The following is a 22,823-nucleotide window of genomic DNA, read 5'->3' on the forward strand; positions in this document are numbered from 1 at the left end:
CCATTTGTTCTCGGGGTTTTACGTAAAATTGCATTAGAACATAAAAAGCGAGCAGCCTTTTGGAAAAGCTTTCTTGTGCGCGAGTGTCTTTAGAATTCGTAATAAAAACCTGTCCCAGAAGACAAGCACCCATGTGTAAAATACAGCCTACATAGCATAAATTATATATGGGTGTCTGTCCGTGTAGATATACAGGCTATAATGATTACGCACGGCACGGAAGGTGTGCGGCCGGAGCGCGCGATGTTTCATTGACTGAATTGCAGGTATAGCCTTCATTTTTTCATTTTTTTCTCATCAAACATAAAGAAGATGGTAAATGATATTTTTGAAAATACTTAGTCTGAAACGATAAAGAAGGTCAAATGACCATTTTCTTGGTTACTGCATTTTTATTTATTTAATAACCTTCCGAGTCTTTGAATTAAACGTGTTATTAAACAGACATTTTGTATTAAATGATTAACCTCTCCTGGTGATTCATTGCATGCACATCTTTAATTGCTCATGTCGTACACACGGACAGTGGGGAATGGGCTATTAATTTCAGGGGACAATGGATCGACCGCAGGCCCGAATTCCTGGTAACGTGCCTCTCGTGGCAATTAAGGATTATTCTGATTGCGTGAGAAGTCTTGATCCCGTGGGGTTCAAGGCGCCTGTGCATGGTCTTAAGCTATTGTGGTGTATATATTGTTCTATCTATCTATCTATCTATCTATCTATCTATCTATCTATCTATCTATCTATCTATCTATCTATCTATCTATCTATCTATCTATCTATCTATCTATCTTTTTTATTTTAAAATAGATACGTAAATAATAGCTATAATAGCTTTGGCATAATTAACACTTTTTTTCTCCCCTTTTTTTTTCAGTGACCTTTCGCCCCCTGGCAAGGTGCTACACAATTATCCAGGAGCTGTGGGCAACGGACGGGAGCCTCTGCTGTCTGTCTGTCTGTCTGTCTGTCTGTCTGTATCTGTCTGTCTGCGTGGATTGGTGCTGAACTCCCCCCACGTCCATTTGGTCAGGACTAACGAACACCTGGAGGAACAATAATGGCGACGAACGGGACCAAAGCCACGGACGGACATGTCTTAACGGAGGCGGTGGTGAACGAGGCGCCCACCACGAACGACAAACCTAAAACCTTGGTGGTAAAAGTCCAGAAGACGAAAACGGACCTACCCGAGCGAGAAACGTGGGGCGGAAGATTTGACTTTCTCCTCTCTTGTGTTGGATACGCAATTGGACTCGGAAATGTCTGGAGATTTCCTTATTTATGTGGGAAAAACGGAGGAGGTAAATCAAGAAATCTTGGCATTTTTATCGTGTAACAAACCAGACCAAAAGGAGGTTAAAAAAAATCCACACCTAATCCCAACCAGCCAGTTTGCTCTGGGGGTGTTCATTTAATTAATCTCAAATGCCTCCCTGTATAGCTGTGCGTAATTGCGCGCAAACGAGGTCTGTGGCATGTGTAGCCTCGGAATCCGCAGGCAGTGTGAAACAGCATATTTATTTTACTAATAAAAAATCAGCCTGGATTATTTTTTATGTAATTTATTAATGCTTCAACCTAACTCATTACGCTTTACCTCTCACCTCTCATCCAGGAGCCTTCTTGATTCCCTACTTTTTGACCCTTATATTTGCGGGTATGCCCCTGTTCCTTCTCGAGACGGCTCTCGGTCAATACACTTCAATCGGCGGGCTCGGTGTGTGGAAACTGGCCCCCGTCTTCAAAGGTAAAAACACGCCGATGTGATGTACACAACACCCTGGTGAGATGATAAACCCAAAGACCTTGGGTATTTAGTTGTTAACACACACACGCACACACACAGACAATCATATATAGCGTTAAACACCTTGCTGCTATGTTCCCACTCAGGGGTAGGGCTGGCTGCTGCTGTGCTGTCCTTCTGGCTGAACATCTATTACATCGTAATCATATCCTGGGCTATTTACTATCTGTACAACTCCTTCACCAGTGTGAGTATATCGATATTATCACTACACCTATAGCCTATACATCTAAATGGGACAGATGCATGCATGATGGAATTATAGAAGAAATTATAAACAGAGTGCTGCAAATATATAAATGTTTATACAATATACACACTCAAATATTTGAAGAATGTCTTTGACTAATTTGGTATACATCCCACACATTGAGTCACATGATGGCATAAATATGTATACTTGGCATGTTACATAAGAGTATACAACCCTTGTAGAAGTATGACATGCATTAGTTCCTTTCCCACATAATTAGAGGCTCACACATAAGGTTCTGATAAATGCATTTGGTGACGGAGGGTATTCAGTCCTTTGAGATTAGCATGAAATCCCAATGTCCCCGAATGAGTATCTTGGACTTGGCTGTGTGACAGCCTGAGAGAATAGGATCTGGCAGCAAGAGAATGGCTTTAAGTCTAGAGAGCTGTCTGTGATTTTTTTCTTTTTTTTTTTACTTCCCCCCCCCCACCACCACCACCACCACCACCACCACCACCCCCCATCCCCCCTCCCTCCTTTTTTTTGTCCATGTTCTTTCCAGGAGCTACCATGGCAGACTTGTGGTAATGTCTGGAACACAGAGCGCTGCTACACCAACTACAGCATCCCAGACACCAGTAATCTCACCAGCGCTGTGCAAGAGTTCTGGGAGTAAGGACAACTAAAATACTAATTCAGTCTAGTCTGTGATTAAAGCTGCTATAAGCAATACTATGTCACATTTTTAATGACTTTTTTTTTTTTTTGGTATTCAGACTCCCACAACAAATGTCGTCTCTGTGACACATCTGCATTTTGTCATTGGTAAAAAAATAAAAATAAAACCCGGTCCCAATGACCAATCAGGAAGCATACAGGCAAATCGACCAATGACAAAGCTTCATGGAAAAGCTTTGAATGCAGATATGGCCCCTAGATGTATCACAGAGACTAATACTTTTTTTGGGAGCGTTCTATCCATTGCTGGCTGTCTGAATACCAAAAAAAGAAGAAAATATTGCATTCATTTTTTTGACAAATGATTGCTTATAGTAGCTTATTGATCTGTGATTATTTGGCCAACCAAAAGTTTTGTTGATCAGGATTATAGGCCTATCATCTGACTGCAAAATGCTGGATACCATACCATGATATCCGTCCTTTTCATCTATACCACCAGACATCAAGAGCATGTATGTATGTATGTATGTATGTATGTATGTATGTATGTATGTATGTATGTATGTATGTATGTATGCATTTAAAAGGGGGGCTTTTTTGTAAAATCCCAGCCCACAATACCTTCATATATTTAAAAAGAATACCAAAATAGGGTTACCAGTGAAGGGCAACATGCCTAGTATTCACTGGGGACTATACAAGGCAGAGGCGTCCACCCCCCTGAGTCCAAGTTAGACTAAACAGTGATTCTCTGGCAAATAGATGGACATGGTATTGAACATTATGGAGAAGAAAAAACACCTTGACATGAACACAGAGAACACACACATTTCTTCGATAGACCAATTGTAGCTATATGGAATGGAAAAGTAATTAAACCCATCTTTTTCTTTTTTATTCTTAACAATACAATGCATAAGTACTTAGTATTGATTCAATTGATTATTTACATTGCAAAACGATTTGATACCGATTATTTCCATTGACAATACGATGCGATACAAAGTCAAACGATACGATACGATATTTTCTGTTTACATTTCATACTTCAATTAAAATCGATATTTCGATACAGTTACTATATCGTTACACCCCTAGTATGTATGTGTGTGTGTGTGTGTGTGTGTGTGTGTGTGTGTGTGTGTGTGTGTGTGTGTGTGTGTGTGTGTGTGTGTGTGTGTGCATGTGTGCATGCACGTGCGTCACGGTACGTGTACATATACATTTCCATGCAGTCGTGCACAAATGGTACATGCAGTATATATGCACATTGTATGTGCGTGTGCTCTGCAGGCAAGTATTACATCAGATCCAGTATATATGCACGTGGTCTGGTCGTGTACTAGTAACACATTTCCATTCCCACCCTGCAGACGGAACATGCACCAGATGACGGATGGCTTGGAGAAGCCAGGGGAGATCAGGCTGCCTCTGGCCATAACACTGGCCATCGCATGGGTGCTCGTCTACTTCTGCATCTGGAAGGGGGTCAGCTGGACTGGCAAAGTAAGAATATAAAGTGTATAATGAAGAAAGGCAAAAGGCTTGCAACTCACTTTTGTAATGCTCCAAGTATTTATTCACAATCACAGCAGGCAGGACATACAACGTTCCGACCGGTATCGTGTCTTTTTCAAGTATATTAAATACTTGGAGCATTACAAAAGTGAGTTGCGAGCCTTTGCCTTTCTTCATGATATCTGTTAGTTTAACAAGATCGGACAATGTGCACTGGTCTATTTTTCTGAAAGTATAAAGTGTATAATACCATGAAGATCGGCATGGGAGTTAACATTATTATAGGTACTAATGTGGAATGCCACAATGTATAGGTTATTACTTATAAGAAAAATAAAACTTTACTGTCCATTCAATTTGACATAAAATGGAAATTTGTCTTTGGCACATATAAAAATAAAAACATTAGCTACATAAAATACACAGATGCATTACAATACTATACTGTATACCCTATTTGCCTGAATATAAAACCAATGTCTTTTTTCAATGGAAATATTTAAAAAAAAACAGGGTCGTATTATAATCGGGGACTAGACTGTTTCCACTGTAGACTTTTTCCACAAATGAGCCTTGGGAAATGGGGGGTCGTCTTATAATCAGAGTCGTCTTATATTCGGCACAATACGGTAAAATGCATTCACGTAACGCAGTGATTATGGGCTGTGCAGGGGATTATAGGTGGTGGAACTATTTAAACATTTTCTTATTTAAAATGTCCACAGCAGTTGGCACAAACGTCTTGTAACAATTCCTTTCTGCTAATGGCACTCTAAGCCACTCTAAGCCTGATGGTAACAACAGTGACCAGATTTGACTGAGAGCCTGCCATCACGCAAATTCCATTTGGAGAGGAGAAAAACCTTAAAAAAAAATAGCAGAGGCAGACTCTTCACATACTAGACTAGAGCATGTCTGAAATAAGTGTCAGAGCTGAAATCGTAATGTAAATATGAAATAAATGCTTAAACATGTAGCTAGGTGTAATGTTAGAGACCACAGCAGTGAACCTTTCAAGCCTGTTTTCTCAACTCGCTGTTGGAGCAGTTGTATACAGTATATGTCCTAAAGTTGCAATTGTTTGTCTCCAATGATCTTATAGCCTGGTTAACTACCTGGGTAAGCTTGTTTTTTATCTCTATCTTTATTGTCTTGTGGTTTTAAAGATGAACGGTCAAGGTTTCCTATTTTAGATGACATTAATCACGTAGCACAGTAACAAAAACAGAGTCACAATAAGCCCTTATTGTCACATCACACGTTTACAGGCGTAAAACAGCAGGTGGAATGAGCTTTTGTGCTAACTCCACTGTTAAAAAAATAGAGGTATGTACACATTTATACACATAAAAGAGTAATATGAGGTTAGCCATAAGGTGCATGTCATGAGCATATAGCAGTAGGTTTTAACTGTGTGAAAAGAGGAGTTAACGGGCAATTATGGCGACTGTACAGTATGTTGCCCGTAAACCTCAAGTTTAGCGGGCATATACAGTTATTATACGGTAATATACAGGTGTGATGGTACAATTCGGGAGTTTACCGGAGTTTGCTGGAAAGTTTAACGGCAGTTTCCTGTAATATACACATCCGTATTCCATGCTTCTTGCGCAGTTCTGTACATGATATAGACAAGTGCAAGAACAATATCAGTGCGTTGTACATGAGATTAAAGGACAAATTTGCCACTTTTAAAACCTATCTTCATATAATTGGTCCTTACTAATGTTCATGATAATGTAGCACAATGACTTTCTACTCAGTCTTTCTACTCGTTTCTGAACTGACCACAGCCCTCCTATGAGACACAGCAAAAAAAGGTTCAAATTTTATCCCACGATTTTTGTAGCCCAGTTTCTTTTCTTTTTCACCCAGTGCCAATTATCTAATGTAATCCTGGGCGCTACACTTCCTCTGCCAACCTGGGGGGGGGGCAGCGGACTGACCTCATGCCTCCTTCTATGCATGAGGAGTCCAAGCTGCTTCTTTTCACCTGACAGAGGGGAATTTCCCCGGCCGGACGTAGCGCGTGGAAGGGACACGTTATTCCGACCAGTTCCTTTCCCCTCCATCAGGCGCCCCGGCTGGCCAGGGGGAGGTAGTTTTTACCATTTACCATTTTAAACCATGCCCAAACCACACCTGCTGCAACTACTTGCAACAAAACAAACCACGCCAATGCAACTCCCTGCAACTGCTATTGGGGAATAATGGTTGCCAAGGAGCAGTATTGTTTTTGTCGACTAAAGCTAAGACGAAAAATTTCCGTCGACTACCTTTTTTCACTGATAAAAACTAAATGGAAACTAAATGAAAACTAAGAATCATGACTAAAACTAAGACTACATGTATTGACAATTTCATCAACAGATACAAACTAGACTGAAATGTTAGGACGGGACTAGATCCATGAGTATAAGTCATTTTACACTTGGTTGCATGCTGAAAATAGCAGATCTACAAGCACACAACGCATCGCGCTCCAACGCGTTGTGAGCTTGTAGTGTAAAAACAGTCATTACATCAAGGCCCGCCAAAATACATTTTAGTCGACTAAAATCAACTGTACTACACTAAAACATTCCAGGTGACTAAAATGTGACTAAAACTAAATGAAAACTATTCAAGAGACTATGACTAAAACTAAAATCTAAATTTGCTTCCAAAAACAACACTAGTTGCATGGCGACCCTCTGGTGTGGTTAGTGAGGAAATGAAGATAGGTTTGAAAAGTGGTGAAGTCGTCCTTTAACCCATTCTGGGCGGGAACCCCTTTTGGTGTTTTAAGCATTATGTTACATTATGCTTTTGCTATTGAAAAATAGCAGATATACAAGCTCATAGCGCGGCACTCGGTGCCGCGCTATGAGCTATGATCGGCATAAATCTTTGAATATGTATATTCTTTCAGAGCGAACGTTTTTTAAACTCAGATGCGTTGTCGGACCACCACCACTGATACAGAAACATAGGTATTTCAGAAAACTGTCAGGATTTAGAAGAGATTTTTTTTAAATGTCGACGACGTCAGGCCGAAAATGGGTTAATAATGGCCAGACGTCCACACCAACTCACAACTCCTTGTAACTGCCATTGGGGATAAATGGCTGCTGCTGAAAAAGGAGTTGCATTGGTGTGGAGAGACTGGCCTTTGGGTGCAGAGTATCAGTGAAAGGTGTCTTTCACTGGTATCAGCAGAAATAATTCCTTATAGGGGTTACAGTAGGTACGGTCAGCTGGCCTCATAAACATGACTAACTAGCTTCACAAAGACCTTATGTAATGATGCGAAATGTCAAAAATGCACGCACGCACACACACACGCACGCACGCACGCACGCACGTCGCACGCACGCATGCACGCACGCACGCACACACACACACACACACACACACACACACACACACACACACAGCACACACACACACACACACACACACACACACACACACACACGTGCACATGTGTGTGTTTGTTTATGGCAGACAGCACGATTTCCCCTTTTACACCAAAGTTCAATAGTTCATTCATGCTTCCTTCCTTGCAGTATTTATTTACATAATTATGGCCAAAGTGCCAATATGTGTGGTATGTGTGACCCTTTGCAGGTTTTGCATCATTTCAGAATGTTCATACTATAGAAACATATTCAAAATGAATCTGCAGAATTATAGTTACAGTGTGAAATCAGCATAGAATATGGTGTCAAATGGTTGTATTGTGTTGAACCCTGGAAATCTGGGCAATGGAGGCTCTAGAGACTGGTATACTAGGTCACTGCAATGTGCTCCGGGCATAGTGACACAATGCAACGCAATACAATATACAAACCTACTGTATTCATAAAGGGTTGAATAGCCTCTCCGTTTTTATTTGGCTTTTACACTCCCACCCTTGTAGGAAGTATCTGAATCACATATAGCCTACAGACCGAATCATTTCAATAACGTTATTACGCATGTGGCTATGAATTAGCATAATAGCATTGTGGGTTTTAGTTAAATGAGACTGTCACTAGAGGGACATTACACATAATCATGGTAATCACAAAAGCATCTGTGGTGACATACGGTAGCCATGGTGTATTTTATTTAAAAGCCTAATGTTTTTTTTTTCTTCCGGCAATTGCATTTAAGCCCAGAATTTGTAGCATGAACTTTGATTTGTCACAGAGATAAGTTATAACTTATTTTGCCTACAACAATATGTCATCCATAGACAGCTAAAATTCTATTTTATGTCATGATGTTAATTTGTCCCTGACTTTGTTTACCACAGGTGGTGTATTTCTCTGCCACATATCCTTACTTCATGCTGTTCATCCTGTTCTGTCGTGGCATCACGCTACCTGGGGCCATCGATGGAATCCTCTTCTATGTTACTCCAGACTTCAACAAACTCAAGGAGTCTGAGGTACAGAAAAGCAGTAATTCTCAACCTTTTTTTGTTTTTACATTTATTTCAAGGACCCCCAGTTTGATATGCATTAGTCCCACAGACACCCGTTTGATAGCAAGTTGTATCTCTGGGACCCAAATCTGTCCATTGTTAATTCGTGTACAAATGGAACCAAGTCAGGGTCCGCTCCCTTTGGTCCATTTGTACACTCTCAGAGTTACAGACCTGACTTTGATGTAGCCTATTTTGCCAAACTCACAGTTGATGAAACATTATTGTCCTGGCGTTATCTTGATGCAGTTAATAGTGTATCTTTGTATAGTTTGGGCTATCAAAATTATCTCCTCCTGTATAGGGGTTGTCTTTTGTCTAGTTCACAGTGCATTTCACAATATGTCTGTGTGGGCCAAATTCACCCTTTGTCAGCCTTCTGCAGATTGGTCCCTGACTGACCAACCAGCAGGCTCTTTCTGCCTAGTTCCGCACTGGTTCCGTCTTGTTTATGATGAATTTGTTAAAATAAAAAAAAATGGAAAAAAACAAAAAATGCCCAGTCACCAGGCTGCACCTGTGACACCAAGTTTAAAATAAGAATTTAATTCACATAATATCAATACGAAGCAAATGAAAAAAAAGTTATTTCAATGGTAGTGGATGGATTGACAAAGGGTGAATTGTCAGCTACATTGATGGTAAAAGTAGGCCTATTGACTTTATTCAGGCCAGCAAGGTGCTACCTAGGTGCTACTTCCCATAGACAGCCCATTCATCCAAACAGAAAATTCCTATCTAATTATATTAAACAACGTCAAACTCACCAACATTGCAGCTGTACGAAAAGCTTGAATTATCCTCTTTCTATCATTTTATGAGCTACTTCCTTTAATCCTTTATTTTTGTGTTTCGTGTTCAACGGCCCATGCGTACCACCTGTTTTGAATGTGCACATAGTGCAGCAGGCAGCAGGAGGTTGCGTTACTGATAATCATCTGCAAGGAATTTATTGACAGGAAGTAGCTCATAACATGTCTACGGTGGACTTTTATGAAACAAACACTTTGCAGATAGTAAGATGATAATTCAAGCTTTTCGTACAGCTGCAATGTTGGTGAGTTTGAGGTTATTTAATACAATTAAATAGGACTTTTCAGTTTGGATGCCCCTAGGTAGCACCTTGCTGGAAAGATGGCCACGGTCTGAATAAAGACAATTGTCTCTTCAGGTGGAACTGCAGGACAACATCTAAATCTGTATCTTATTGGGTACTATATTAAAGCAAACTCATACATTTCTCGTGAACCAATACTGTATGATGTCTCACACACGTTGGTTGGGGTTGGGTTATGGACATACTTTTCCCATTTGGTTGGTTATTGTATTTCCTCAGTGGCTAGGCTAGTAGGCTACACCATCTTACCGCACAATTGTAATACTTAAATGCTTAATGCTTCTCAGCTTCTAAAATGAGATTTGTCAGCCTGTAAAACATGCACAATGACTTAACCATGTAATTGAAAAACAACAAAACATAAAGGCGAAAAAATGCTTTTTGTGTCATTTAATCAACCATAATTATTATGGTGTAGTGTTTACTTTATACTGTAAACAGAATCAGTATTAAGCTATGTTATTCATACTATGGTATGTTTTGTCTCGAGAAAACTATGTACTAGCTAAGTGTCTATTGAGGAAGCAGTCAACTCAACAGACCATCAGAAAAATAAAATCCACTCTTGACCTCATAATCAACTCAAGTATGTACTTGATTGCTTCAGTTTGATCCATCTGTCCTCCTGATTTATACCTCTGATTTGGGGTTGTTTATCAGGTGTGGCTCGATGCTGCCACTCAAATCTTCTTTTCGTATGGCCTGGGACTGGGCTCTCTGATTGCTTTGGGCAGTTACAACCCCTTCAATAACAATGTCTACAGGTAAGCTATACATTTCAAGAACATTTCCTATTATGCATCGGCCTAGTAACTAGTTTATAATTAATATTGATCATCAAAGGTGACTGAGGTCTAATATCAAGACTCATAGAATGACTTACCGCTACCCTGCACACTCATTTTGTAGATTGGCTAATATTTTGCTGAATATTCACCACCAAACATCAATTTTTACCAAATATTCATAAACGTTCCTAATGTTCGGCAATGAGGACATGCGCATAATAGAAATACTAGGGTTCATGTGGTTGAATACCAATTTTCAAGCAGAAATGCACATTATGTTTATATCAAAGTATCCCTAGTGTTTCTGTGCTGGCATCGCCTCAATCATTATATGGGGTGTGTGGACTATAATGAAATTAATTGTTAATTAAATGTGAAGCTTTCAGATATTTATTTCACATCAAAGGTGTTATTTCCACTCCAGGAAGTGCAGCTATTGGTTCTCCAGGTCAATTAAGACTTTCCGTTATGGAATTACGTGAGCAGACAGACAACAACAGAGACATTTAGTTGTCTTTGTTTGTGTCACAACGGTGCTCGGCACTTATCACTTGCCTCGTTACTACAAACGATAGCATGTGCTCGTGCCACCGACCATTTTCAATCTGCCACGGTTCAGTCCGGAATTTAAATGAATCTGTCAATGTAGAGGTATTAGGCTGCCGCGCTGATGCAAGGATGCAGAATAGCTTCTTTCCTCCCTTTTCCTCCCCATTTGCTCTTGCCCAGCTCCACAAATGTGGGACGGGTTGATAAGGAATTGACACACTGGCATAACAATGGTTCGCCTTGCACATTGTCTCCCCCCCTGCAGAGACTCCGTCATTGTCTGCTGCATCAACTCCTTCACAAGCATGTTTGCCGGCTTGGTCATCTTCTCAATCGTGGGCTTCATGGCCCAGGTGACAAAGAGACCCATCGCTGACGTGGCTGCCTCAGGTAATTGCAATCAATGTTTAATCTCAACGATGACAATAAGCACTCGCCAGGGGGATGCTCGTGATACAAAAAATAACCTCTTGATGTGCTGTTGTCAATCCAGGCAGAGAAAGAGATGTGTTAGATTGTCAGCCTCCTATTATGTCTATAATGGAAGAAGAGTAAAAGATAGAAGCCATTTTCTGTAGTTACTGGCCTTTTGAAAATAACCTCATGAAGGTCGGCATCTTTTTAGTATTACAAAGATAACAGTAGACAGAGATGGTATGTTTCTGTTTTTTGTTCAGGTATGTTAGATATTTGTTTTAATATCTAATATCTTTGTTTGAAATTCTTTATTTAGGAATACCCCATTGAGATACAGTATCTCGTTTTCGAGAGGGTCCTAAAAACCCTATCTTTGATAACTAAAATCCAAAAATAAAAACGTGAATGTTGCATTTATTTTATGAGTAGATAATCTTTCACTCCATAGGGACTGCTTCCGTTGTCGCAGGTTGATTATGTCATCTGCCCATGTGTGGTCTAGCCCAATGGAGCCCTATGGAATGCATATGCTAATACAAAAAAACTAGAACTGCACTCTGTCGAGTGCATACTTGCTTGTTGCACACTAGTAGACCATAAATGGCCTACTAGTGCGCAAGCAGAGCGTGCAAGTACTTTCGACCGCTACAATCTGTCAAATCTCAGTTTCTCTGTGAAGGAACGTTTGAAATGTTGAATTATTAGGTTTAACTATTTGCTACCTAGCTACTTTATGCATGTAAAAAAGTAGTATTATTAAGTATGGTACAAGTTTCTATCTAAAAAAGAAATACAGTTTTATCGATTTAGAACTATTCTGGATCCCTTTTTAGTTTCTCAAAGAAAAATAAATCATCGATATCCGATTAAAAAAAAGGTATATAAACTGAAATTAAATATGTTATCACGTATACAGTATAATTATTTAATTATTTATTGTAAATTGTCAATTGTTTTACATTTATTTAATCTTGGACTATAGTGATATTAATACTAAATCATGATCAGAGTAATAGGTGTCTCTAACTTCAATTTCTGTAATAATACTTTCCGTAATCTGTAGTTGGATTTATGATTAATTGTTTAAAGCCCAATCTTGACATGAAAGTCTTTATACTTCTATCTTTCTTTCTTACGCATTGTCGATGTGTATGCACCGTCCCAGCAAATGACGTAATGACTAATTGTGCCTGATAAAACCAATGGTTTTCGATGGTGGTGACGTAATGGCGTAATGACGGATTAAAGGTAATGCTCCTATGTATACATGTATGTAATCTGGCACCACTGCCGTATCAGGCACAAGTAGTCATTACTGGGACGGTGCATACGCATCAAAATTGCCGGGACGGTGCATACGCATCGAAAATGCTGGGACGGTGGTGCCAGATTACATACATGTATACTGTACATACGTAGGAGCATTACCTTTAATCCTCCCAACACTAAAACATATCATCATTACGTCACCATCGAAAACCAATTACACTCTGGCATTGGGTCCTTTAATCCACATCTTTATTACGTAATCATTGAGAGCTAGTTATACATTATACTATGTATATATGTATATGTAATTTGTAAGTTGATTAGTGGTATACTGTGGTTACTTTGCGCCGTATGCACAGTCCCAGCATTTTCGATGCGTATGCACCGTCCCGGCAATTTTAATGCGTATGCACCATCCCAGCAATTTTTATACGTTTGCACCGTCCCAGCAAATGACGTAATGACTAGTTGTGCCTGATAAAACCAATGGTTTTCGATGGTGGTGACGTAATGGCGTAATGACGGATTAAAGGTAATGCTCCTATGTATACATGTATGTAATCTGGCACCACTGCCGTATCAGGCACAAGTAGTCATTACTGGGACGGTGCATACGCATCAAAATTGCCGGGACGGTGCATACGCATCGAAAATGCTGGGACGGTGCATACGAGTCCCGGGCGAAACTAGGACTTGCGCGCTCTGTTTGCGCAAGTAATAAGCAATATTTAAATACTTTTTATTAGCACATGTACTAATATTCCATAGGGCTGGACCACACATGGACAAATATGACATCATCAACTTGCGACAGGAGTTGTTCCTATTGAGTGAAAGATAACCTATTTCTAAAATAAATCAAATTGTTTTAAATTATAATGTATTAAGGCATATTTGTCTTTTTAGCCAGGGATCAGTTTAATGCCTCATCTTACTTTCAATCAGTTCTTATTTGTATTCTGTGGTCATTTGTTTCCAATCATTTTGGCAAGGATTGATCAGGAAATGTCAAATAACTGATCACATCGTCTGCATAGTGCTGCTCTTACTAAAGACTTCTCCTAAATATGCAAATTGCACACTGTAATGTCTGGGAGCTGGCCTCACATAACATGATAATCTTTTAGATAACGTGCCATTTACCTTTATAACACTCGGATTCTCTGCCTCTAATGTTAAGCGTTAAAGAGTTGTGTAATATGTCACAAGGTTCAAGAAAGCTTTGTAACTCACTCATGCAGGTATAGGCTACAATGCAAGCAGCAACATGTTGATATGGCAGGACGTTCTGGGAGAAAAATTGCATAATACCCTATTTCCCTATTTCTTTCAGGTGTTACCGATTATACTAATTAAGGCTCTGTTCCATTTAGTGTGCAGTGGTTCTCAAACCTTTTTTTGAAGGGGCCCTACTATAAACAGCTTTTGTCCCCACATGTCTCATGTCTCAAGTGTAGAAACACTCTCAGAGTTACACACCCATGGGCCATTTGGAACCCACTCGAGGACACTTTGAGATCCACTGGGTGTAGCAGAGTGTTTCCAGTGAGCCAAACCTGAACAATAGCAGCACCCTGGCTCTGTTTGACCCGAATGGAACAGTAGCCTTCATTAGTATCATCGCCGGTAACACCTGTGAAGGAAGTAGGGAAGGGGACCAAGTTATTTCCAAAATGGCGTGTGCGCATAGAGCCCATTCTACCTACAGTACAATAGAGGACAAAACATGATGTTTGTACTGGTCTTCCCTTCTCTATAGGACCTGGCCTGGCGTTTCTGGCCTATCCAGAGGCTGTGACTCAGCTCCCCATCTCTCCTCTGTGGGCCATCCTCTTCTTCTCCATGCTGCTGATGTTGGGGATTGACAGCCAGGTATACTGCAGTGCACACACAGTATAGCGTCGCTCAAAGTCCCGAGGCCCGCCTGCGCCTGGTTTTGGCCAAACAAGCCATAAGCATGTGGAGACACATATGTGTATCAACGTTTCATTGCCAACGGTCAACGGTCATGAGCTATGCGCGTTCAAAGTTTACATTTTCAATTGAGTGCTATAGTGCCACCATAGTGCCACCCTTTGGCCAATGGCTATGGGCTTCGCATAGTCACTGTTTGGCATGGCCCTCTACCAGATTCCTGCGTTTATATATAGCTGCAAGCAGCGATAAGGTGGGACCAAGAAAGAAGGCAATTAGCAATAAGAACAATATGCACAATTTGCCTTATAAACATGAAAGACTGAACTTGAGAAAAAGAAGACCTTGTTATTGTTCCATGGGGGGGTAAGACCCATACACTGAGTTGTTGGTACACCGATTTTAACCCATGACCTTGTGTTCTAAAGTCTGAAGCTCTACCTACTGAGCTATCAGGACACAATCAGTTGTTCCATTGATGTCAGTAAAACCATTCAGTGTTTTTGATGACAAAGCATGGCATTCATTACTACAGTGTGTGCGCTGTTCATGTTTCCACGTACAAGATTCTTTTCAACTGGGATTTCAGATAATGGTCCATAGATTGTGTGTAGAACGTTTCACACAAATCTCTCAAAGATCCAGGCAGAAAAGCATTTTTCAAACTGCTCAAATTATTTGGAATAATGACAATTATGAAATTATGTAGTTACAAAGTTTCTGCCTGGCAGGTTTCTGCCTGACAGCATCAATATTATGACATCATTATGACATCAGCTCTCACTACACAGTGTGTACTGTTGCTCTAGTCTAGTGTGTAGTGAGAGAGGTTGTCATCAGCTCTAGTGTGTATAGTGAGAGAGGTTGTCGCTTGTTGTGTGTAGTAACATAATTCCACTGTGGTTGCATAGTTCTGTACTGTGGAAGGCTTCATCACCGCGCTGGTCGACGAGTTCCCTCGCCATCTGAGGAAAAGGCGGGAGCTCTTCATCGCGGCTGTCTGCGTCGTGTCTTACATCATTGGCCTGTCCAACATTACACAGGTAAATTTAATGTATCATGTTTTATTATTATTAGTATTAGTATTAGTATTAGTATTAGTATTAGTATTAGTATTAGTATTAGTATTATGTTATTATTATTATTATTATTATTATTATTATTATTATTATTATTAGGCAGCCAGCAAGTGTTCACGCACCATAGTCACTATGGGAAATTAACATTAACACAAAAAACGATTATTATCATTATTATTATTATTATTATTATTATTATACATGCATTTTAAGCATTTATTTATTTTGTTTGTTTGTTTATATATATATATTTTTTTTTAAATCAAACATTCTGACTGAGTCCAACAGCCCGACCGGATCCATACATATATGGATCCGGATATGAAAGGTTTCAGAGCAAAGTCCTTTGTGGTTCTTACATTCTCAGAGGCATTGTCAGAGTATCCTGATCTTATTGCTGTCCCACTTTAATGAGTTCATCCACAACATTGACCTGTCATCTTCTATAGGAACTAATTCATCCATATTTCAATGAGAACATTCCTCCTCACTAATTGAACCTATTCAAACAGACAGACATTTTCTCACGTAAGCCATACGCGCGAGCGCGCGCGCGCGCGCGTGTGTGTGTGTGTGTGCGTGCGTGCGTGCGTGCGTGCGTGCGTGCGTGCGTGCGTGCGTGCGTGCGTGCCGTGCATGCCGTGCATGCCGTGCATGCCGTGTTTCGCCTACAATGCCCAAGATAAGCACGTCAGGTCGAAAGTGGTTGGCTCTAAATAAGACACGAAGCAAGTCAATAAGAAATAGGTCAAGGCCATTCTTTGTCTGTCCAGTGGGGAGTCCGTCTGAAGAACAAGGACCACCGCGAGGCCGTCATGGTTGCCTGTGCTTCTCAAAAGAGCCCTGTACTATCCCCCTCTTTGTCTGACACTCTGGATTGAGATCATAACGCCGTAGGAACGAAGGCAATTGCGCTAATCACCGCTCCGGGCAGTCATCAAGCTTCACAGAATAGGAGCGCTGCATGGTCTGGCATCACTTAGCAGGTCCATTTGAGCTGGTGCCCATGATGACCTGCTAAAAGGCCAGAGAGATCCAGGACAAGTAGTCCTCTTTTTTTGTCAGATGCTTGATGTGTGTGTGTGTGTGTGCGTGGCGTGCTGCTGACCATCTATCCTATAACACGATGTCTGCACAAGGACTCTTCAAGCCACCACTACCACCACCCAGTGCTATATCCTCGCCAACGGGAGCTAGGTCAACAACCCTCACCAGTCAGTCACTGGTGGTACAGTATATATACGCTCAATCCAGGATTCCACACCACCGCTTCTCAATGAACTGTACCGTCCTCGTGCGCTTATAGTTCTTTCCTCTGAACTGTCTTCTTCCCAGGGTTTGATGAGGGGGGGGGGCATGCTTCTGCTTTTGATACCCAACCCTGTTATCAGTCAGTTTTATTTTATTTTTCTTGTTGGTTGGGGATATGATATATCCCTCCCATGTTTGATAATAATAATAATAGTAATATCACAATTCATCAATTTTATCAACAACAACAAAAGCCAGATTCCAAGCTCCCAATGAATTCCTCTCCTCACCTCTGCTATTGCCTCTTCTCTTCCTCAGGGTGGACTGTATGTGTTCAAGCTGTTCGACTACTACTCAGCCAGTGGAATGTGTCTGCTGTTCCTGGTCTTCTTTGAGTGCATCTCCATCTCCTGGTTCTATGGTAAGTCTCACAATCGAGCAGTGGTGGAAAGTAACTAAGTAATTTTACTTAAGTACTTTACTTAAGCCAATATTCATACTTTTACTCCACTACAATTATTTGAAAATTTGAGTTACTAATAGTTACTTTGGCGATTTAAAATGTTCTAATTCTAATGTATGATTAGAAAACATACATTAACCACTTCAACGCTATTCTTTTTGGCAATTTGAAAATAGCCGATCTACAAGCTCACAATGCGTCGTGTTGGGACGCATTGTGAGCTTGTAGATCGTCTTGTAAATCGGGCTATTTTCAATAGAATTTGTACACATTTTGAACTTGTGAAATGGGACATTCTACAATATGAGTACTTTTACTTTTAGTACATTTTGAAGCTGATACTTTTGTACTTTTACTCAAGTACATTTTCAATTCCGTACTTTTACTTGTAACAAAGTACTTCTAAATTGCAGTATTGGTACTTTTACTTAAGTAAAACAATTGAGTACTTTTTCCACCACTGCACCCGAGTAACGTGTTTTTGTCTGATTTATATTCCGGTTATGCACACTGAAAATAGCTACAAGCATCTTTCCCCATAGAGATTTACACAATTATTTTAAGCCCTAGAATCAAGCCATCTAGGATCCTGGTGAATCATGCCCATAAAACCTTTGATTCTGTGAGAAAAAAATATATATTTAAGTATATGATACATTTAATAAATACTGTTGTTTAGTGGTTTTCATAATATTATCTTTTTCACATCAAATGTATAATATCCGCACACTGACTGTGTCTTTGTACTTGGCTCCAGGTGTGAATAAGTTCTACGACAACATTGAAGAGATGATTGGTTATAGGCCCTGCTTCTGGTGGAAGGCCTGTTGGGTGGTCTTCACTCCGCTCATCGTGGGTGTAAGTACACCAGTACCTTTTAAAAATAGATATTATTCTGTCTACAAGTAAACACACCTTCATTCAAATACCATTTGGTTGGTATAGGACAACTGGTTGCAACATGTCCACGTGGTAGCTGCCACGGTCCTGGCATAGTCTACACTCTTAAGCCTGACTCACACCTTTGCAACAGATTGTTGTATAGCTGAGACTTGTTTACTGATGCAAGCTCGCAATGCATTTCCAATGGGACTCACATGGTTTTACACAACATTTGTGTTGTATGAGGGGGAGGGGGGCAGTCGAAACACAGCCGAAAGCCGTACAACAAAACAATTGTGTCAAACCATGTGACTTCCATTGGAAATGCATTGACACTTACCCTTTGTTTACATCTAGCATGCATCTAGCATGCATCAATGTTGTATGCTAGATCGAAAGGTGTGAGTGAGGCCATAGACTGCAGACTGCTTGCATGATTGTGCTAGCGTTTGGTGCAAACAATATGTCCCAAAATTCAACTGTATAACACAGAACCCTTAGGCCTTTTGACAACAGCATGTGCATCAACAAATCTCTTCCAGCATGTGGTCTAGTACTCTGCAGATACGCGAGCTAGTGGCTGTAGAATATATTACGACTGTGTGAATATGTGTGGAGACGTGTTGTCGTTGTTTTTGTCTCGTCTCCTGCAGGGAGTGTTCCTGTTCAGTGCGATTCAGATGGTTCCCCTCACCATGGGGGACTACGTGTTCCCGGCCTGGGGCCAGGGGGTGGGCTGGTGCATGGCCCTCTCCTCCATGCTCCTCATCCCTGGCTACATGGGCTACATGTTCCTCACACTCAAAGGCACATACAAAGAGGTACGAACGATGTCTCCCTCGATCTAGTTCATGTTATGCAGCGTTGGTGATGTATATTTGAAATTGCACTTGATTTGCCACATTCATTTTGTTGGAAAACAACCAAGACAACCATTTTGGGCGGGAACCCCTTTTGGTGTTTTAAGCCATGGGTTCTAAACCCGTGGGTCGCGACCCCCAAAATCTTTTGGGGCATCCCCAAATATATATATATATTTTGCAACTTAAATGGAAATTAAGAGTTTACATATAGTACAAATATACACCTTCCCTAATGATTATCTGGTTTCAGTATTTATGGTGTATTGTCTCTATTATTAAGGTTATTGTAGCAGTCAATTTATATTGGGGGTCGGGAGGGGGCGGGGGTCCCGAGACACTGCCAAAGCATCTCCGGGGGTCCCCGGCCAAAAACGTTAAGCATTAAGTTAAAAATAGCAGATCTACACGCTCATAGTGCGGCTACGAGCTTGTAGGTGAGCTATTTTTGAAAAATTTGAAAATGTGGCACAAATCTTTATATATATTCTTTCAGAGCGAACGTTTTTAACTCATATATTTGCTTCTGGGGGTGTCCCTGAAACAACATATTTTCAGATGGGGGTCGGCGGCCAAATACACATAATTATGGGGGTCCTTGACATGAAATATTGAGCACCACTGGTATAGAAACATAAGTATTTCAGAAAACGTCAAGATTTTGAAGACATTTTTTAAATGTTGACTTCAGGTCAAAATGGGTTAATCAAATCTCGTTCTCTCAGGCATGGCTACCTGTGCAAAGGTAAGTTTGTATTGTTTCTCGGGTGTCAAGGAGTTAAGATGAACAAAAACAAAAACACTGCTAAAAGCATCTACTGTATAAGTGGAAGTACACGACGTACCGCCCAAGTAACTTTGATGCTGTGCACATCTGTTTACATGGAAAACATTGCGATTATTCAAACAAGAAAATCTTACGGAAGTACCACATTTTGGTTGCAGTTGTGTTTCAATTAAGCTTTTACATCTCGTAAGACAAGAAGAGGATGGGAACGAGATTCATTCTCATTCATTCTGAAACAACATATAAAGGTGAATTATTCACGACAGCAATTTAGCAGCGGCAACAATTTCACGGTGAAAACACAATTGACCCAACTGCCTTTCTTCCCATGTCCAGAAACATTGCTGTGATATGTGTATAAGGCCTAATTCACACGTATCAAACAACAATCAAGCAAATGTTTGGTAGTTTTTTTTGTTTTTTTTAGGCCACCACAATGCTTTTCCAATCGGAGTCACATGGTTTGACCAAACATTTTTGTTTGATGGGGGCAGAACACCACCAGCAATCAGCAATCAAACACAAATGTTTGGTCAAACCTCCCATTGGACTCCCATTGGAAAAGCATTGTGGTGGCCTAAAAACACCCACCAAACATTTGCTTGAAGCAGTGATTAGTTTGCATGATAAAGAAACAGCAATTGGGTCTGCATGCTGACTAGACATGATTAGTGGTTTTCTTAAATCATGTATAATTTATGGTATAGCCTACATGGTTTTAGTTGCCTTGTGGGTATATCCAGACACTGAGCGCTCAATAAATGCTTTTATGCTTTGGCATAATAGCGCGTTAGATTATTATTGATTTGACGCTCTCAATCAATAACAGATAATGGCTTTTCCGGGATGGCTTTCATATTGAGGGCTTTTCAATCTGTACTCATTTACAATGGAATTGAATAATAGCCGCGCATATATTTGAGCCCTTTGTGACCCATATAGCCGCATAGCTAACACGTCTAAAAAGCTGTTCAGTGGAGAATAAATGGTCCATAATTACTGGCAGCTCCACAGAAGGGCTGTCAGAGGCGACGTGCAGGTGTCAACCACTTCAGTAAACAGCTGATGGCTGATTGTCTAATAGCAGCAATCAGCCAGCTGATTGGTTTTCCCAGTACGGGCGGATGCTCGCTCTCACAAACACTTAGCATGGATGCATATAAACTCCATCATGCCAGACTCTCATCTCTGGGTCCAACCAAGATCTGTGTTTCAGATGACGTGGATGATTCAATGTCCTCCACATGGTTCCTCCACAATGTGTTCTTGATTTAGTTTGGCAAAGTGGTTGACATCCTGCTGAATGACGTCTGGATTACTTTTTTTTTCTTAATCCTTTATAGATTAAGCTATGTCGTCTGATCATTGTATAGACGTTTCTAAACTTTCAAATGAATGGGATATCAGTTTGTCATGTTTTTAATGCCACCTGTGGGTTGGCAGTTCAAATCCTAGCTCTTCCTGTCTACATGTCGAAGTGTCCTTGGGCAAGAACCCTACATTGCCTCCAATGAGTCGGTGGGTGGGTGCTCGCACCCATTGGTGTGTGAATGTGGGTAAGTGAGGACGCTGGCGTCGACTGTTCGCCACTTCACCTCCCAATGTATGAATGAATGAACCGTTGTAAAGCGCTTTGAGCACTTGGAAAAAGCGCTATATAATAATGCCATTCATAAATGTTTTGTTGGGCTTGTCCCACTTCTTCCTCTACAGCGTCTGAGGATGATGGTCAAGCCTGTGGTGCTGGTGAAGGGCCAGGTATTAGAAACGGAAGCACAGAGCGAGAGCCAGAACCCGGCCACCGAGGAGGCCTACATCTAGATGGACATCTTTGTCCCGTCTCTTCGTCCTTGGGGATGGATGGTTAGTGCACCGCACGCAGGAAGAAACAACAACAACAACAACAACAAACATAATCAAGGTTGGGAACGACCATCAGACTATAGCACGTCTGCTTTTATTCACCTACCTCCAGAGAGACACGCGAGACCAACCTGAACACAACCGTTCTTTTTTGTTTGTTTGTTTGTTTGTTTGTTTATTTGTAAAATAAAGAGTTAAAAAAGCATTATGTGGATGAAGAAAGACAAACTACTCAACATAATGTTGCAGTGATAGTTTGTGTTTCATTATGCAAAAAAAAGAGAGAGAGAGAGAGAGAGAGAGAGAGAGAGAGAGGGTAAAAAGATACGTGGTTATAGGAAATGTGACCTAGGAAATTTACTGTATTTTGAGTTTATAATTTAAAATTCGGCCCAATATGATTCAACAACATTCTTCTAATTTAAAGTTATTTACAATAAATTAATCTATTAAGATACTATTATTGTACAAAGATAAATATAGATTAAAATGAGTTTGCTTGTATATGAAAGAAATACATTAAATTGAATGCAATGTCGTGGGTGAATAAATGCAATATGATCATTGCAAAGTAGGAAATGAATATTGACCAATCTGAGGTAAAGACCATATGGGAATGTGCAACAGGCAAGGCCAAATCTCCTTGTATGTGTAAATTATTCTATTATAACCAGAACATCACTCCCTCCCTGCAGTTAGCTGTTTACCACCCAATTCTGGGACTATACCTTTGAAAAGCACAAGGCCAGTACAGACTACAAACTATTCAACTCTTTTTTGGCATGATTGAATACCTATGTGGCGAAAGCAAAAATAACCTATATAGTATATATAGCAAGAGACTGTTAAAAAATTGTTTCTTTGTTTTCTAAAGAACAATAACTTTGTATGTTGTCTGACTTTTTTTTAGAATCATTTTTAGGACC

At 40.4% G+C, this 22,823-nt stretch overlaps 1 protein-coding gene across 1 annotated transcript; it reads left to right on the forward strand.

The window, feature by feature from the left end:
* Positions 1-1,063: 1,063 nt before the first annotated feature.
* slc6a1b (solute carrier family 6 member 1b) lies at positions 1,064-21,855 on the forward strand (the record flags this gene model as incomplete). Its single annotated transcript, XM_083772312.1, has 14 exons — positions 1,064-1,307; positions 1,622-1,753; positions 1,900-2,000; positions 2,572-2,681; positions 4,064-4,196; positions 8,488-8,622; positions 10,436-10,539; positions 11,378-11,502; positions 14,558-14,670; positions 15,624-15,755; positions 17,361-17,463; positions 18,263-18,363; positions 19,041-19,208; positions 21,748-21,855. The coding sequence occupies 14 exons, from the start codon at positions 1,064-1,066 to the stop codon at positions 21,853-21,855; spliced, it is 1,809 nt and encodes a 602-aa protein (XP_083628438.1).
* Positions 21,856-22,823: the final 968 nt, after the last annotated feature.

The sequence above is a fragment of the Protomyctophum parallelum genome (genome assembly GCF_964188405.1).
Source record: "Protomyctophum parallelum genome assembly, chromosome: 8".
Lineage (NCBI taxonomy): Eukaryota > Metazoa > Chordata > Actinopteri > Myctophiformes > Myctophidae > Protomyctophum > Protomyctophum parallelum.